We start from the raw sequence: 18,487 nt of genomic DNA, 5'->3' as shown, positions 1-18,487 counted from the left end.
CAATCAAATTTCTATTCTAAATTGAAATAATCATGATTTACCTCCTTGAACATAATCACATCACGCAATGAACTTTATATTATATTACAGTTTCCTAGTGTATTTTATACTTGTGATATTTTTCTATTCGATTTGATGATTCACTACTGATTAATTGATTTTATTCATTAGTTAACTAACTAACTAACTAACTAACTAACTAACTAACTAACTAACTAACTAACTAACTAACTAACTAACTAACTAACTAACTAACTAACTAACTAACTAACTAACTAACTAACTAACTAACTAACTAACTAACTAACTAACTAACTAACTAACTAACTAACTAACTAACTAACTAACTAACTAACTAACTAACTAACTAACTAACTAACTAACTAACTAACTAACTAACTAACTAACTAACTAACTAACTAACTAACTAACTAACTAACTAACTAACTAACTAACTAACTAACTAACTAACTAACTAACTAACTAACTAACTAACTAACTAACTAACTAACTAACTAACTAACTAACTAACTAACTAACTAACTAACTAACTAAAGTCTATGAATTTCATTCCAACTTAAAACTCATATATCCTAACAAAAAAGCAAACTTATCACTACATTAATTATATATACGTGTGTAAACGATTGTATAAATTTTGAGAAGAAGAAAAACACAAGACGTCACAAAGTGGATTCATATTCGATTTGATAAATAACTCAAGTGTCTGAAATCAACTACAGAGAGAATTATAGTTTACATATATATAACAAAAAGTGGACCAAAATGATTTGTCTCAAGTTGGAATTGGCAAGTATACCTAAATTTCATCTCTTTACAGTTGGTATTTGACCGATATGAAAAATGTTTTATGTTTAATGAGATTGCTTGTAAGTAGTATGTAGTAAAAAGAAATAACAAATAATTACTTTAATCAAAAACGATATTTTCGATTACCATAGAGAATTCGAATTACAAAATCTATAATATTGAAATAAAATTCCCAGCTTTCAAGCATATAACTTATGAATATTAGAAAGAAAATATGTAAACAGTCAATTAAATTCATACGAAAATATTTACAAAAGGTCATACTTTTCGTCGGGTAATATATTTGATGTACGAATTTCATGGTAATTGACTATCGTCTCTGGTTCAGGATAGAGGACGAGGAAAATATACAAACAACTGTGGTAGTATTTCTAAACTTTCTCAGTAATTACATCCTTGAAAAGTCGTAAACAAGGAGCAAGAGTACAGGCCATTATTAAGTATGATTAGTGAATCAGAACATTACTAAACTAGGGGAAATTTATAACCATAAATGGATGTTTGAGAAAAATATGGCCAAGAATTTTCAGCAGATCGGTACTTTCAAGGTCTATACTGGAAAAACTACTGTGACATACGTCATGTAATAATTAAAGAACAATAATTAACTTAATTATCAGCTAGTTGGTTATGAGAATTAATGATACCAACCGGCTGTACCAACCGAAGTAGGTGGAGGGGTTCGAACCTGGGACTAAGCGGCTGAAGGTCGAACACCCTAAACATTAAGGCATTGCTCCACCATTTCTATATTATGTACAGACAATAAGAAAGAAAAAATCACACACCATGAATACACTGTAGCATTCAGGTTTGAAGCATGCTTCTATTGTGTGTTTGAGGACTAGTAATTCTAGTCAGTGGCTGCTCAAATCAAAGATATAGTATGTGGTTCGAGTGCTTTCAGCCACTAAGTCCAAGAGACGACTTTGTTTTGGATTAAGTATTTATTTCAGTTCTTTATCAAATTCTCATTTGATCCTGCAAATATATCAGTAAATGGTAGAAGACACTGAGTCAAAGATAAAAAATCACAAAAATAAAGGCACTGTTAGGCATATGAAACCAACAACATGAGTTATGGATATCCCGATGGAAAAAAGGAGCAAAATTCATTTTGCGTAAACATTATGTATATAAATATATCATACTGAGCCAATCATGTTTATATAGAAACTCTACTCGCAGGTTAATTAGACAATGGAAGTTAGTTAATACGAGTCATTTAATCAGATAATTAACCAATGATGGAAGAAATATGTCAACCATACAAAACAAAACAACTCATTACACAGTCAAAGCGCAACTCAACACAAATTATACATTACTGACAAAGCGAAATTAATGAATAAATTTAGGACCATAAAACCAAGCCTATAATAATAATGACTTTAACAATAATTATCAGATAAAACATCACTTACTTGACTATGCAGATCCGTGTTGAGTAACATAAGTGCACAGACTAAAGTATGACAAGTATCTATTGTGAAGTAATAATAAAAAGACATAGGGATTAAATAACGGAGAATTGTGTAAAATTAATTATCATTCAAAAAAACCTATATATAGGCATATATGTACTTAAAAATTCGACGAAAACTCCTAATACAATGAGAAGATAGAATCTTCGAAAAAAAGCTCAGTTGAATTATTGAAAAAAAGTACGTTCATGCATATGGTGTAAAAATTCGAGTAGATAGTATCCAGTTGTGTGATTTAACTAATTATAAACCTGTTGTATGAAAGTTTTGTGTCCACCCAAATAATATTTGTGATCACCTGTATAATATATGTAAATTGATATTGAAAACAAGAACAAGTAAAAGTTAAGCCAGAACAGTTGGTTAATTTATCTATATTATGGTGTTGAATGCTTTGGTACGGCCGAGAGTGGGGAGAGTCCGCTCTTCCTCTCGAAATGCTCTCACATGGCCACGCGTATATAGCCTCTGCCAGGGAAGTCCTACTCATTGCCTTCTCGTGGTGGGTGTTGTTTACGAAAAGAAGAGGACGAAAAGCGAATGTCCGGAGCTTTAACTGGATCCCAAACCAATGGTGCACATGGGCTCCAGTATCCTGAGGGAACAAATGGCGTATGAACGAGTCGTTGGTCACCGGCTACCATGAGATTGCATCTTATTACGATGCTCCACTGCCTTGTGGATCAGACCCCCTAAGAAAACCACCTGTTCCAGTTTTGGCAGCCGGGTAGTATCACAGCCCTCACACATCAAATGAGATTTGTGTGATGCATATGTATTTGGTGCCTCCTATGTGTTAAAATAAATAAATAATTAATATGAAGGTCAATTCGATGCATGTGAAAAATAGAAATTAGCACCAGCCATATAGGCGAAAATTCTGTTTAATTGATTATCAATATATTCAATAGTTGAGATCATGAATCAATAGAAGCTAGACCACTATGGAAAACCTGGAAGCACTGGACAGCTGACTCGTCCCATGGTGGGACTCCTCAGCAGTGCGCATCCACGACCCCTCCTCGCCTGATCGGAACTCAAGACATACTGGTCTCGCGCGCGAGCACTTAACCACTAGACCACTGAGCTGGCCGGCATCCAACGGTGTTAATGTCTAACTTCAACTAATGCACGGCCGTCCAGTGCTTCCAGGTTTCCCAAAGTGGTCTAGCTTCGATTGACTCATAATCCCAACTATTGAAATTACTAAAAATCTCCACAAAACCCTTTTGATATTAATGTATTCGTTAGACGGCGTACATTTAACAGAAAAATCTTAAAATTAATGGTGAGATTTAAGGTGTGATAAACAAAATTAAAAACCAATATTTAATAAAATTATGATCTTTTAAAGAACACGTCAATGGCTGTTGTGTTTATTTTTTAAATGTATATCATGATAAACTTTAAAAATTGATATTATTAACTACTGTCACCTGTTATGGCCAATTATCTACCATGTTTATTCAAAACTTTATCAATTTATGCAGGCAAACTATAGTACCGCTAACTCAACGGATGAAGGGAAATAACCAACTGACCCCACAAGAACAAAAATCTTTGAAGGAACTCAGAACTAGAAAGGATATTGTCATAGTTTCAGCGGACAAAGGACGCACCACAGTGATTATAGACAAAGAAGAATACAAAATATATAAGCGAACAATATTGTTTTCGATTAGATCCTCATCAGGTTTCACTTCTAATATACAATAATATTCATATGCATATACGAAATTATTAAACTAATCAAGGTAGTTTATAAGTTAACGATAACAATGAAAACGATTACATAATAAGTAAAATGTGAAAAGTACAAATTGATGGTGTGACAACAGGTGCATTAGTTTTGATAAGAATAATAAAGGCTCAAATCAATGTTACATAAACAGAAATAGGTCAATGATTAGAAAAATATAAACAGTGAAATAACATTTATAAAACTATAAGATGACGTAATAAGAAATGTTCGGATAATTGGACCATGAAACGTATATTTGAGAGAAAACAAAATAAAATGGTAGGAGGGGGTGAAGAAAAATAATAAACAAAGAGAAAGTTTGAAAAAGTAATAAATAAATTCATTTATTAAGGCCAAAGGAGAGATAAGAGAGTTACAAATTCCTTCTGAACACAAAGACTTAGCTTATTGGCTCGAATTCCTATAGCTTCTGCTATGTGTAAGAGACGAGATCGAACACCATAAGGAAAACTAGTGGGAATACGATAAATAACTTTAAATGACTTGTTTCTGTCCACTATATGACCGCTATCGATCAAGTGTGATAGAACCGAGCTGCGTATTGTTTTGACGTAACCTTTTCCTAATCACGAAGGGAGGTGTTCGCTAACTCTTTGGTTCAGTTGCCTGGTAGTGCCCCCAATATAGCTTTCTCTACAGGAGCAGCTGAATTCGTAAATGTACATAGAAGTGGCATAACCAGGTAACTTATCCTTCAGTTGGGAAATCACCATAGATCGGGTCGAATACGATAGACAGCGGTTGGCAGCATTAAACGTTCTCTTTACTGCTCTAGTCAGTCTACCACGTAATACATCACTAGCTACATCATCATTGAATTGCAGCTTCAAGAAAAGAGGTTTCTTATTAGCCGTTAGTGTCACTATTTTCTTGCTTGCTACACGCAAGTGTTTCTTCAGGAAACCTGTGGATATCCCAATTCAATCAACATATTATGAATGTGCTTTAATTCCTTATCAATCGTGTCAACTGAGCATATCTTAATAGCTCTATTTGCCAGATATTTGACTAAGTTTCTCTTATAATGAAGAGGCACAAGGCTTAAAAAATGTGTGTATTGGCTTGAAGAATGCCGAATCTCAACGACTTTAAACAAGCTAGTAAAAGCAGGAGAAATAACAAAACAAGACCAATCGAGAATGAAATCCAATGGACCAGTAATCGCTCGATTCTATGGCAGACCGAAAATACACAAACCAAACAGCCCACTACGTCCAATTGTAGCACTCCCCGGAACGCAAACATACAATTTGTCAAAAGAAATTTCACGAATATTGAAACATTTGGTGGATTTATCCAACCACACGACCAAATCATCCAGCTCAGAGAACAAAACTCCATCAATAAGATCAGTTCGTGCGTTAAAATTCATGGAAATAGATATCAGAATGTTGCATTAAACTAGACATTTCGCCAATCATAAATGTTAGACGAAATGAATCGAGAGTAAAAAAAATAGACAGAGAGGGGGGGAGACAAAGCAAGTAGATGATAGTGAATGTTATGAAACTGTCTGGAAATAATTCTCTCTTGTTTTTATTCACAAAAATAGCTTGTAATAAATCATAGGTGGATTTACGTGTTATTGTCACTAATATTGACTGGTTTGTTCGCTGTTATCTTTCAAATCAAATGCTCATTGAAGCAGCAACATTAGTAAAGACAAAGGAAAAAAGCACTCAATAATCTACGATCATGATTCCATTAAAAGTTAAAGGATTAAATTAATACGCGATTGTGTAAACAACTTTAATTTGTAGATGTCTGGTAATTTTAAACAAAAAGCAAAGCCATAATTCAATATCATTCAAATTTAAAATGATAAAAAGAAATAAGTGTTGAGACAATTCTTTGGAAGAACTGAGAAGTGTGTTTGCACAAACTAAACTATAAGCGTAAAGAGGAAAAAAACTATATGAGTTGAATTGATATGTATGGAACAAATAAGTGGCTTAAAAGCATATGCGTTCATTCATGCATTGATCAATAAGTTGATTGCTTGATAATGATGAAACCTGATGAGTGAAAGTTGGATCCTTAAACCTACAAGTGATTATGAACCAACATTACCCGACCGAAGCTGCTACCTTGACGCGGTGGTCGGGCTCGCTATCGTGATGACCCAACCGAGCTATATTGGCTGGAGCATATGTTCCTGTAGGTTCTACCATGCCAGGCAGGTCGATTGGTGAACGGTAAGACTAAAAGCAGCAACTCAAGGTCTGAGGGCGAAGTCGTACTGCTGACTGTAGAGAGGTGTGACAGCAGTAAGGTGTTTCCCTCGGACAACCAGCATGACAGCGATGCTGCCTTCTCACAAGGAGGGGTGGGGTTAGAAAAGGTCGACCCTAAAAATGTCACACCTCACCTTACCTCACGGATTTCCGTCTCCGGCGGTAAGGCCCTTTGAGGAACGGAGCTAACACGTCCAAAACCTTCCACAAAAAGGCCGTGCGCGACCGGCCTCAAGCAGTTGTCCCTTGGGCTCTGCGGTCACGCTCCCAGGTCGTTAAGACCAACACTAATCCAATTTCCTTTCAGGTTCCTCAAGAAATACCCTTCCACGGTGTGGGCAGCCGGGAAGTGACATCAGCCCTCATACCCGTAACAGCACACGAGACCAAGTTGGTCACATTCAAATCCTTCCTACACCTCCTAATACCTCTCTTATCTCCATGACTAACCCTCCTCATGTCTCTTTATCACCTCGCACCGCTAGAGCAAACGATTCGAGTACATGGAACGCCATTCCTGGTCTCCTGAAACCGCGCTCTAAACTACACGTAGGAGCTTTTAACGTACGAACACTTTGCCAAATAGGACAGCAGGCTTCCTTAGCTAGGACTTTAGAATCTCGCGCCATCGATGTGTGCTGCGTCTCGGAAACGTGCATACAGGATCCAAGTAGCGTCATTCATTTGACCTCACCATGCCAAAATAAAGAACCGACTCGATTTACACTTCGTGTATCTGAAAGCCCTGATTCTGCTTCCCGTGGCCTCGCCGGCGTAGGTATAGCATTGAGTCCTAGGGCAGAACTAGCTCTCTTAGAGTGGATCCCAGTAGACAGTCGTTTGTGCGCTGTCCGACTGAACGGAACAGTAAGAATCCGGAAAGATAGGGACACTCGTCGTTGCCTCTTCGTCGTCTCTGCCTATTCTCCCACTGACTGCAGCTCAGATGATCTAAAAGATGAGTTTTACAGAAAGCTTTCGGACCTTCTCCGAAAAGCTAAGCGCTCGGATGTAGTAATAGTGGCCGGTGACTTTAATGCTCAAGTAGGTAAACTAAGCGATAGGGAAAGACACCTAGGTGGATCTTATGGTGTCGTGGCTCAAAGAACAGATAATGGCGACCGTCTGTTGCAGCTATGCTCAGATAACCGCCTGTTCCTTGCAAATACTAACTTTAAGCATAAGGAAAAACATCTTTTAACATGGAGACCCCTAATTCGTCCCAACGTTGGACCCAAATAGATCACATCGCTATCAGCCACCGATGGAGGGGCTCGATAGAAGACTGTCGCTCATTCTGGAGCACATGCCTAGATTCAGATCATGCTCTAGTGCGAGCGCGTATTTACTTGCGTCTTACTGGACGTAGGAAAGACGCTGCAAGGAAACCTCTTAGGGCCCTACTTAATGATAGTCAAGCTAAGAGTACATTTCAGGAACAACTAGGAAAACAGTTAGGGAGCCATGTATGTGATGCCCACCCTGAGGCAGCATGGAATGATATCCGAAAAGCTGTGGAAACAGCAGTGATATCTGCTAGTAAGGTAAACCAGAAGGTTAGGGAGCAACACTGGATCTCAGCAGCATCTATCGCACTGATAGATGCTCGGAAACTCATTCCACCTGGCTCTGAACATAATGAAGAGCGGAGTCAGCTTAAGCGCAAGCTGACAAGAAGTCTACGCGATGATCGCGAACAGTGGTGGGTAGCGAAAGCAAGAGAGATGGAAAAGGCAGCGGCAATAGGTAATAGCAGACAATTGTTCAGACTCGTTAAGGAAACCGGAATTAGGAACCCGACCGTTAGCGAAACAATCTCAGAGAAAGATGGACATATTATTCATTCTCAATCCAGGAGATTGGATCGATGGGCAGAACACTTTAGGGATCAGTTCAACTGGCCTCCAGCCACACTTCGGTTTCCCACGATCTCCAGTCAACCTGAATGGCAAGTTAATGTAGGTCCTCCGTCTCTTTACGAAAAAGCCATAGGAAATCTGAAAAGAGGGAGAGCGGCAGGTCCTGACAGGCTTACTCCTGAGATTTTTAAGGATGGTGGTTCAGTATTAGCAGTGAGATTAACTGAGGTCTTGGGTAGAATTTGGGAACTGGACGCAATCCCATCTGACTGGTCTCAATCACTGATTGTGCCAGTCTATAAGAAAGGACAAAAGTCCTCTTGTGACAATCACAGAGGAATCAGTTTGACTAATATTGTGTCTAAAATATTAGCTTCAATAATACTTCGACGCCTAATCAAAGCTCGTGAAGAGCAGATTAGAGAAAACCAGGCCGTGGTTGTATCGATCAGATATTCACACTACGTCAGGTTCTAGAACACAGACACACATTCAGACGCCCCGCAATGGTAGTATTTCTCGACCTTAAGGCGGCATTCGACTCTGTTGATCGTAAGGTTCTATGACAGTGTTTGTCACTGAAAGGAGTACCAAAGAAGTACATTAACCTTATACAGGCTCTCTACTCGAACACAACTGGTAGAGTGAGAGCTTATAGCGAAGTGTCATCAGAATTGATTACCTCAAGTGGTGTTCGTCAGGGCTGTCCACTCCCCTCATTCTTGTTCAACTTTGTGGTCGACGTACTTTTAGAGATAACACTCTCCTCATCTAAATTTCCAGGGGTTGAACTTCTACCGGGAGGTTCACTTGTTGACTTAGAATATGCAGATGACATAGTTTTATTTGGTGAAGACGCTGACAAAATGCAGAGTCTTCTGACCACTCTAAGCAACAATGCAAACATGTTCGGCATGTGATTCATTCCCTCGAAATGCGAAATGTTGCTTCAGGATTGGGTTGCATCGACACCCGAACTAATGATAGGGAGTAAAGTAGTTGAGCGTGTCTATCGCTTCACTTATCTTGGAAGTCTCATCAGCCCTTGTGGTCTGGTGTGTGACGAAATCTCAGCATGGATACAGAAGGCTCAACTAGCTTTTGCCAACTTGCGTCATTTATGGCGTAGGCGAGACATCCGTCTACCAACCGAAGAACGGGTTTACTGCGCATCAGTTCGTTCCGTCCTACTTTATGGCAGTGAAACATGGCCGGTAAGTGCATAGGATTTTCGTAGGTTATTAGTATTCTATCATGTGTCTTCGGAGCATTGCTTGTATATCCTGGGACCATCGATTAAGTAATGCAGTTGTTAGAAAACGGGTACTAGGTAAGGATGGCAAATCGATTGATGAAGTGATGAAACTTCATCAGTTGAGATGGCTTGGACACGTGTTACGTATGCCCAACTACCGACTGCCTCGACGTGCTATGTTCAGTGGTATAGGAGTAGGTTGGAAGAAAGCTAGGGGCGGCCAAACCAAAACATGGCACAAGTCCATGAAGTCACTGACAAGTGGACTGAGTCATGTTGGTAGGTGTAGACTACCTGGTTGGGGACCACGAGATGATAGCAACCGATGGTTAGAGACCCTGAATGACATGGCTCAAAATCGTTTGCAATGGCGCAAGTGCATCCACTCTCTGTGTTCTCCCAAATTCTAATCTTCTGAATTCTTCATGTCCCTTTTTTCCTCTTTCCAAATTTATTTCACTGTATTATACTCTTTAAATAACATCTCCAAACCCTAATCTTCCCGATTACTGCTTATACTCTTATTACCTCTACCACTACGGGATTTGAATCGACAACTGCATCTCTGTGCTAATGTGGTGTGGCAACTCGAACTGATGTACGTACGTACGAAGTTCTACGTTGTTATTGACTGACTGACTGACTGAACCAACATAAGGCATCATGGTCATAGTGAGAGGCGGAAATTCTTGGTTCAATTCAATGTGAGATTGACATTTGATACACTAGGAACTAGGATGAAACAGACATTTAATGTTCTGTATCGTTTACCAGCTCAACAATAGACATTATTGTGAAATTGAAAATGTGTCTTAGGGTATACACAATCATTGTAGACCTCACTTGTAGATCATAATGGACATTTAACAATAGATTATAACGTTGAAGAAACAATCCATTGTGGTAAAATACACCAAATCTGTGTCAGTTGTCAGTTCAATGCAATTAAGAATATATATACACATGATTTATGAGATATTTCGAAACATACTTGGTTTAAAACGTCATTTTTAAAAATTATTCCAGAATGGGAATTTTAATTACAATAACAATGTGATAATAAGACAATCAGAACAACAACACTTCGTTCAGATATGTAGAAGTGAACACAAAAAGCAACTATTGTAACCGGTGGTTGGAGACTCTGGGTGATATGGATCAAAAATCGATCACGATGGCGTAGGTGTATACACTCTTTGTTTTCCCTTAAACCATGAGACTAAAATTACTCTATACTTTTCTTTCTACGAACTAATTATTTCTCCTTGTATCATATCCGTATATGCAATCTCTTTTTAACATTACTACCATTGAAGTAACTGCTTCTACGAATTTGGTGTTCATCTTGCTATGCTAATAAGATATGGCAACTTGAACCGATGTGTATATGCGCCTGCTCCTACGTTGTAGTTGACTGACTGACTGAAACCTGCCAATTAATTCACAATTAACTTACAACTGAATATACACATAAACTATAATATCTATTAATTGAACTATAGACAGTATCCAGATGAAGAGAAATTGGGAAAAAAATAAAGTAAAGACTAAAAAATATGGAATTTTTCGACTGCATTACATATAGTTATGTAATTCTACTTTTATTAAATGATGAAATAGTTTGTTTTCAGTGAGTAGACGACAAAGAGAAATACAACTAAAGTAGGGAGAATCTAAGAAATAACGTGTTATTTATCAAGAAAAAAATATTTTGTCCAAGTGATCACTAAAATGTAGAGTGAATCTCAAGAATTAGATTTCAATCATGTTAACCATAATAAAAAATGGATTTGTATTGGTTGTTTGAATTTTCTCATCAATGTTCAGGAATGAAATTGATCAATCTCTTTTCGGTACTTCTGCGGATTGCCTCATTAATTTACAGGTAGTTTATAAGCAGAGATGGATAGTGGAAGATATCCTCAGTTGACGAATTTCAAATAGGACGAAACGCTTGTCCTTAAATTCATTGCTAGCCAATACCCATATCCACTTATAATAAAGAACAATGTCTGTTAAAGATATGACAGCGAAATCATAAAAAATAACTGATTTCAAGCGATATGATGCATTTAGTTTTGACTAAGTGACTTAATTTTTTAATGAGCAGATAAAGATTTATAAAAAATACAGGTTTTAAGTAAGCATTAGACTGGCAGTAGATACTGACTAGAAATTTCAAACTGACATGTCTTGACTAGTTTAAAATAGTGACGAGTTCTGAATGACGCTTGTATATGATCAAAACTACTAAACGAAAACTAAGCAGTTTCACTCGGTCATTCATATACAACGTTGAACCTGGGACATATGTACTAAGGTTCAATTTGACCACATTAGTAGAAAGAGATGAAATTATAACGACAAATTCAAGAGTAGCAATAACGATCTGTAGTAGTAAAAAAAGGATCTGAATCATTTAGTCAATTATAAGTAATCTTACCCGACGCCACTAGGAGTAGGTTAGAAACAAATTAAGGAGTGGTCAAACTCAGACATAATATCAGTCTATGAAGACACTGACTGTTGCACGAAGTTATGTTAGTATTTGCAAACTATGTGGCCAGGATTCGTGTAGTAACCACGATCAGTGACTAGAGACTAGACGACAAGACTCAGAATCGTTTGCAATGCTGAAGGTGCATTTATTCGTTAAATTCCATCAGATCCTAGATTTCTAAATTCCTTGTATTTTTTAATCTAACTTATATTTTCTCGAATTTTATCTTGGATGCCTAATCTTTTCTATTACCACCAATACTGTTACTATCTCTACGAGTCAGGAATTTTCTTTGAAAATTTCATCTCACTGTACTAATGGGGTGTAGTAACTTGAACTGATGTACATATGTGCTAGTTTCTGCGTTAGGTCTGGCCAACGAACTAACTAAATAGACAAATAGTGGTACCCCTTTCTTGTTGCCTAGACGATAAGCAGATTGGAAGTGCAGACCGTTTACTACGATGCAAGTGGATCCTAAATACAGATCCTATGAATCTATGCGAAAGGGAGGTGTTAGAAGGAAACATACTGAATTAAACCATATTTTATACAGAATTATGTCGGAGCATGATAACTGACCCATTTTTAGTTGATCAATCAGAAGATTCTAGAATCTTCCAGTGTAAAAAATCAGACGCAAAACACCACTTTTCCTACTGTATGAACTTAATTAATTTACCACTTTGTTTTGGAATATAATTATAATCTTTAACTTGGGTATCAGTCGAGTGAAGTAAATTGTTCAAGGAATACTGGGTCGAATAAATAAAGCTTCAAGACATTGGTTACGGTAATCGAGCGGACTTCAACCACGTAGTCTGAACCAGCCAACACAGTACACTTCGACTATCAATGACTTGATGGACTGACGCCATATTTCGAGTTGTCCGACCCTGGATCTTTGCCAGTCTATTCCTACAAAAGTAAGCACCATTCTTCGAAAAAGACAGTGGTTGGACATACGTGTTACATGTTCCAACCACTTTAGTCGGTGATTGGTGGGCACGGAGAGCCCACCTAGGGGAGTTGGAAAACCCCGATTCCAAACCAATGGTGAACATGGGTTCTAGTATCCTGACGGAACAAATGGTGCATGAACCAACCGTTGGTCATCGGCTACCATGGGACTGCATCTAACGATGCTCCACTGCCTTGTGGATCAGACTTTTAAGTCGAAGGCTCCGGGTGTGGCCCCCTAAGAAAACCACCTGCTTCAGTTTGGGCACCCGGGCAGTATCACAGCCCTCACACAAATCTCATTAGATTTGTGTGATGCATATGTATCTGGTACCTCCTTGTACCAATATCTATGTGTTAAAAAAAGTTGGTCGGTGAAGATTCTCTGTCTTGTCGAACAAATTTTCATTTTCTTTCTAGTACACTGAACTCAGCAATCTCACTAGGCTATTTATTGTGATGTATACAATCTTGCTAAATGTGCTGACCGATTATCATAGTAAAGCAATGTCATATTATTTTAATGAAACTATTATTAATACTCATGAGTCAGTTGAAGCTAGACCACCATTGAAAACCTGGAAGCACTGGACGGCCGTTTCGTCCTAGTATGGGACTCCTCAGCAGTGCGCATCCACGACCCCGCACCACCCGGGGCTCGAACCCAGGACCTACTGGCTTCGCGCGCGAGCACTTAACCATTAGACCACTGAGCCGGCATCCAACGGTGTTAATGTCTAACTTCAACCAATCCACGAAGTTGCGCTACCGTACACCATTGTCTTCAGTGAGTTCCTATCTCACAACAGACCTGGTTGAACTCCACTGGTAACGACGTTGGATGCCGGCTCAGTGGTCTAATGGTTAAGTGCTCGCGCGCGAAGCCAGTAGGTCCTGGGTTCGAGCCCCGGGTGGTGCTGCGCAGGTCGTGATGCGCACTGCTGAGGAGTCCCATACTAGGACGAAACGGCCGTCCAGTGCTTCCAGGTTTTCAATGGTGGTCTAGCTTCAACTGACTCATGAGTTCAATCTGTGAAAATTTCTAAAAATCTCCACAAAACACATTCTGATATTATTAATACATTATCGCTATAATTATTAGTAGTAGTACTGGTAAGAACGTGATTCATAACTAAGCACGTGGCGATTCACATCAATACGCGTAAAAAATTAAAAAGTTGTTATGTTAATATTTTTGAGTACGTACAAACACACATAGTGCTCAGTTATGCACAGATAGTCAGTGAGAAGTACACATTTTATGTATTACGAACTATAAATATACACAAATATACTGAATAATTGTATAAACTACACAAAAACATCATCATCGTCGTCTATGTAGTAGTGGCAAAAAGTAACTGTACATATTTATTTACTTACTCAGAAGACTATTATATGTGTATGGGCGTATCTGTGTATCAACAAACAAGTGCTCATTACAGCATCATCATCAACCAAGAGGACTGAATAGACACACACATAGACAATTAAGCAAAATTCTATTTCATCAGTGATGATTATACCTTCTTTTTCATAATTTGTCCGAAAAATAATCATCGGTCATTGATGTCGATTATGAACCGGTGACAGGAACAAAACTCAGCAAATAAATAATCAATCCTACTCTATTGATAAGGTACTGATAATAATAATAATAATAATAATAATAATAATAATAATAATAATAATAATAATAATAACAATAATAATAATAATAATAATAATTTATCTACCTATCAATCAATCAATCAGTGTGAATCACAAATAATGTGATGGATCTACGTGCCAGTAGTGTTTATATTATCACTATTATTATTAACCAGTAGTCGTCAGTCATACTTTGCATAAATTGCATGGACAACTTGTGGGACAGGTTGAAACACACACACACATACATACATACAAATATGATAGGTGATCAATATAAAGAGAAGGAAATGGGGAAAGAAAAAGGGAAATAAAGAGAATGAAATATCAAAGAAATCCGGAACGCAAAAAGAAAGTTCTATAAGAAAAGAGAGAAATAAAGGTGATTTAATCTTGTGCAAAATAGATTAATTTGTTAGTGTATCTCTAACGGATAAATTTCGAAATGTTATACAATTAATACAAAAAAAAATATTAATAGATATTTATTTAAGAGTTATAAAGTTAAACAAAATTTTAGACCACGCAAAACTGATTAATTTTTGAGTTGAATAGAAGGCCGTAAAATATACCGGTACAGTTAGTATCTGAGGAACTAGTTTGAAGGCTTGTATGATATAATCAATATAATTTTAATAATATAACAGAATTATAAGTGATTCTGAAGAAGAAGAATAATGATGATTACTGAAAGTAAAAATTGTAGTGACGGTTATCATAAATATCCTCCCATATATAATGAAGCTATCAGTGAGCATTTTAATAAGACTAAGGATTCATACTATAATTGGCATTTATGTGGAAATTCAAGATTCGACTATTGAACATCTAATGAGAGGCTGTGAACAATGGAGTTCAACCATATCGGGTGTGCGACAGATATCGCCTAAAAACAAAAGAAGACAGCCGCGCAGTATCGTAAATTGATTGAAGCTAGATATTAGCATCATTAGATTGTTGCTCAGTGGACTAGAGACTAAGTGTTCACGTGAGACGGGAACGTCCTCGATTCATTTCGTTGTGGTAGGGACCGTGAATACACATTTTTGAAAAGTCCCGTATTAGGACGAGATAGCTATTATTTCGCCATGATAATGTGGCATAGCAACTTTGGGTCAATGCACATCTGTGCTGCTGTTCTATGTTGATGTCTGTCTATCTGTTTGACTGACTGACTGATCAAACTATTACACACTAGTGATCAGATTTACAACAGTTCTATTGTTTACCACGAAAAAAATTGTCATAAACTGACTTTATAGTAATAATTTCAACAACAACAACAACAAATAGATATATGTTTAAAATAATCTCTAAATCTTGAGATTCTGAAAAAAACCACTTACCTTCAGAAGAATAACTAGTTGGATTACACGCGTGAAAACGTCGTGAAAAATGTAACAATATACGTTCACGTTCTTGTGATTCACCAGTCAATGAAAAACTGTTTAAAAATGATCTTAACGCAACATCTAAACGTTGATTGGTGAAATCAAAGAAACTGGCAAATTCTTCACCCACAAGTTGACTAAAATCATTCCTACAGATGAAAAAGTGGAAATAGGTTTGAAAGTAAATCGGAAAGTGATAACATGAAAGTTCTAAAAATCTTTATTAAGCTTAAGAAGAGAATTTAGTAGGTGGTGTGTTCTCTGAGCTCAGCTATTTTTTTTTTAAAAAAACACCATAAATGAACTATTCAGAATTGGCTTTGTGATTGGGATATTCGACTTCTAGCCACCAAGTCCCAGACGTGAACCTGTTGGGGATGTTAGATTCCCAGAACTCACTTGGTAAATGTGTTGTTTTTGTAATTTTATTTTGGAAATTTAAATTTCTTGTTTTCGTGCCAAAAGCGCACATTTTTACATTAATATCGCATTTCCCACTTGGGAGGACCTTGAATGTCGTTGGTTCGCTGACTCTTAATATGTTATTTTGTAACGTTTCCTGGAACTTAGTGTCTGAAATTCAAACTTTTTAACCACTGAGCTACCGCCCCACTAGACTGAAAGTATGTACTATTTAGTGACACTAAACTAGGACAAAGCAGGTATTTGGCTAGTTCTCTATGGTTTGCGATAATTCCCCAACTTATAATGGTACATTAACGTGAAAACACATAATAATTCCAAAAACCAATGGTGATATTTTAGTTTAATTTTGAGGGGTTGATAATGATGAATTAAGAGAAAAAGAATTAAGCCGTGATCAGCAGAGCTAATCTGTGTCGGGTTTTAGGTAATTACTCATAGAAGGTAATAAAGGATGATCGCACAACATCATGGATTGGTTGAAGTTAGATGTCGTGCGCAAGGGTTCGATTGCCAGTTGTAAGGTCGTGGATGCGCACTGCTGAGGAGTCCCACACTAGGATGAAACGGCTATACAGTGCTTCTAGGTTTTCAATTGTGGTTTAATGTAGGTGATTAAAATGGAAAGAATTGGATTTTGTAGAATTTCGAAGTTTTTCTTTTAATATTTAAAATCTCTAATTATAACAATACAGATTAGTTAGATGCATACGGTTTGATAACATTGAATTTATTAACAAGTGTATCTGGAAAATGTATGTATATTACCAAAAAAACAATTGAGAGCAAAATAATGTACCGAAGTTTTATTACAAGCGCGCTTTTTTCAAAGAAAAATCATGAGGAAATTTAGGTGATAATAAAATAAATTACAAAACAACCAATATGTTTAACAAATGATCCAAGGTAATGTTTGTTTCGTCATGGTACATTACATACGTAGAGAGGGATAACGTACAGCTTGAGACAAAAAAGTGTGTCAGTCTAAGGTGTCACAACAAGTAAGTGAAAGAGAAACTTAATAAGATGAGAACTAAGAGTTAGCCAGTCATAAGTATGTTTTTACTCGTTCAAGTTGTCAAATCACATTAGGGCAGAGAGATTCAATTATTAAGACCAATTCCAGAGAACTAGAATAGGTAAAAGAACCAATGATAGTGGATAGTACTAAGCATATATATATACTCTAGATAAGAGTTAGTTGTTACCTTAACACCAATTAATCAGTCATGTGCAACATAGAACCTGGCACACGTGTACGTTGATTCAAGTCACTATACTACATTAGCACAGTGAGATAAAATTATTTCAAGACAAATTCTAGAGTAGTAGGAGTACTTATAGTATCAGTAGTAAAATATATTTCAAGACTCGGCTTCTATAGCAACAGAAAAAGTGCATGTACCTGCGCTATTGTGAACGCTTCCGAGACATGTTAGATAAAGTCTCCAACCAATGGTTAAGGTAATCACGTGAACCCCAATCGGGTAGTCTACACTTGCCTACATGGCTCAGTACAATTATCAGTGATATCACTAGTTGATACCGTGTCTTGGTTTGGACATGTATGCATTATTGAGTGTTAGAAAGTACCGCCTTTTTGGTTCAGGTTAGCGAAATAATTATAATATATGGTTGGACACCTGGAAGGAATTAGATCGAGATCAACTACATCTTAGGTTTGACATCATTTATTTCATTCGTCTTTTTAGAACTACACATTTACTAGATTTGGTTCCTGCAATAATTGATGTTACTTTGATTTCAACTCCTTTGTTCATCATCTTGATATTTCCCTCTTTCATTGTGCTAACATAAAGTATGACAACTTAATCAGGTGCACATTCATAATGATCTCTCAAATTATTCTTGAGTAACTCAATTCAATAATGACTAGGTTTGCATTTATTTTGATTTTATGTCCCGTGTCATAAAACTGTAAGTTTATTATCATAGTTAACGAACTGATCCAAGTTAAACAACCTTTGCAAACTACGGATCACTGAACAGCTTTTTTGTCCTGGTATTCCAATTCTCAACAGTACGCATCCACGATTCCACATCACTTTTCATTTAATGGCACATTAAGCAGGCTATACAAAAAGCACGATTTACGACTTAGTTTGAACAGGCTTATC

At 37.0% G+C, this 18,487-nt stretch overlaps 1 protein-coding gene across 1 annotated transcript in view; it reads right to left on the bottom strand.

Annotated features, from left to right (window-relative positions):
• The window catches only part of EFA-6 (pleckstrin and Sec7 domain containing), a 58,938-nt gene that overhangs the window by 25,770 nt on the left and 14,681 nt on the right, over positions 1-18,487 (bottom strand). The window contains exons 4-5 of the mRNA XM_012938522.3: positions 15,882-16,075; positions 2,256-2,314 (exon numbers count right to left, since the gene is read on the bottom strand). Coding sequence (XP_012793976.2) covers positions 2,256-2,314; positions 15,882-16,075 — 253 coding nt within the window. The remainder of the gene's footprint in view (positions 1-2,255; positions 2,315-15,881; positions 16,076-18,487) is intronic.

Source organism: Schistosoma haematobium, chromosome 6, assembly GCF_000699445.3.
Source record: "Schistosoma haematobium chromosome 6, whole genome shotgun sequence".
Lineage (NCBI taxonomy): Eukaryota > Metazoa > Platyhelminthes > Trematoda > Strigeidida > Schistosomatidae > Schistosoma > Schistosoma haematobium.
This window is presented reverse-complemented; position numbering and strand designations above follow the sequence as displayed.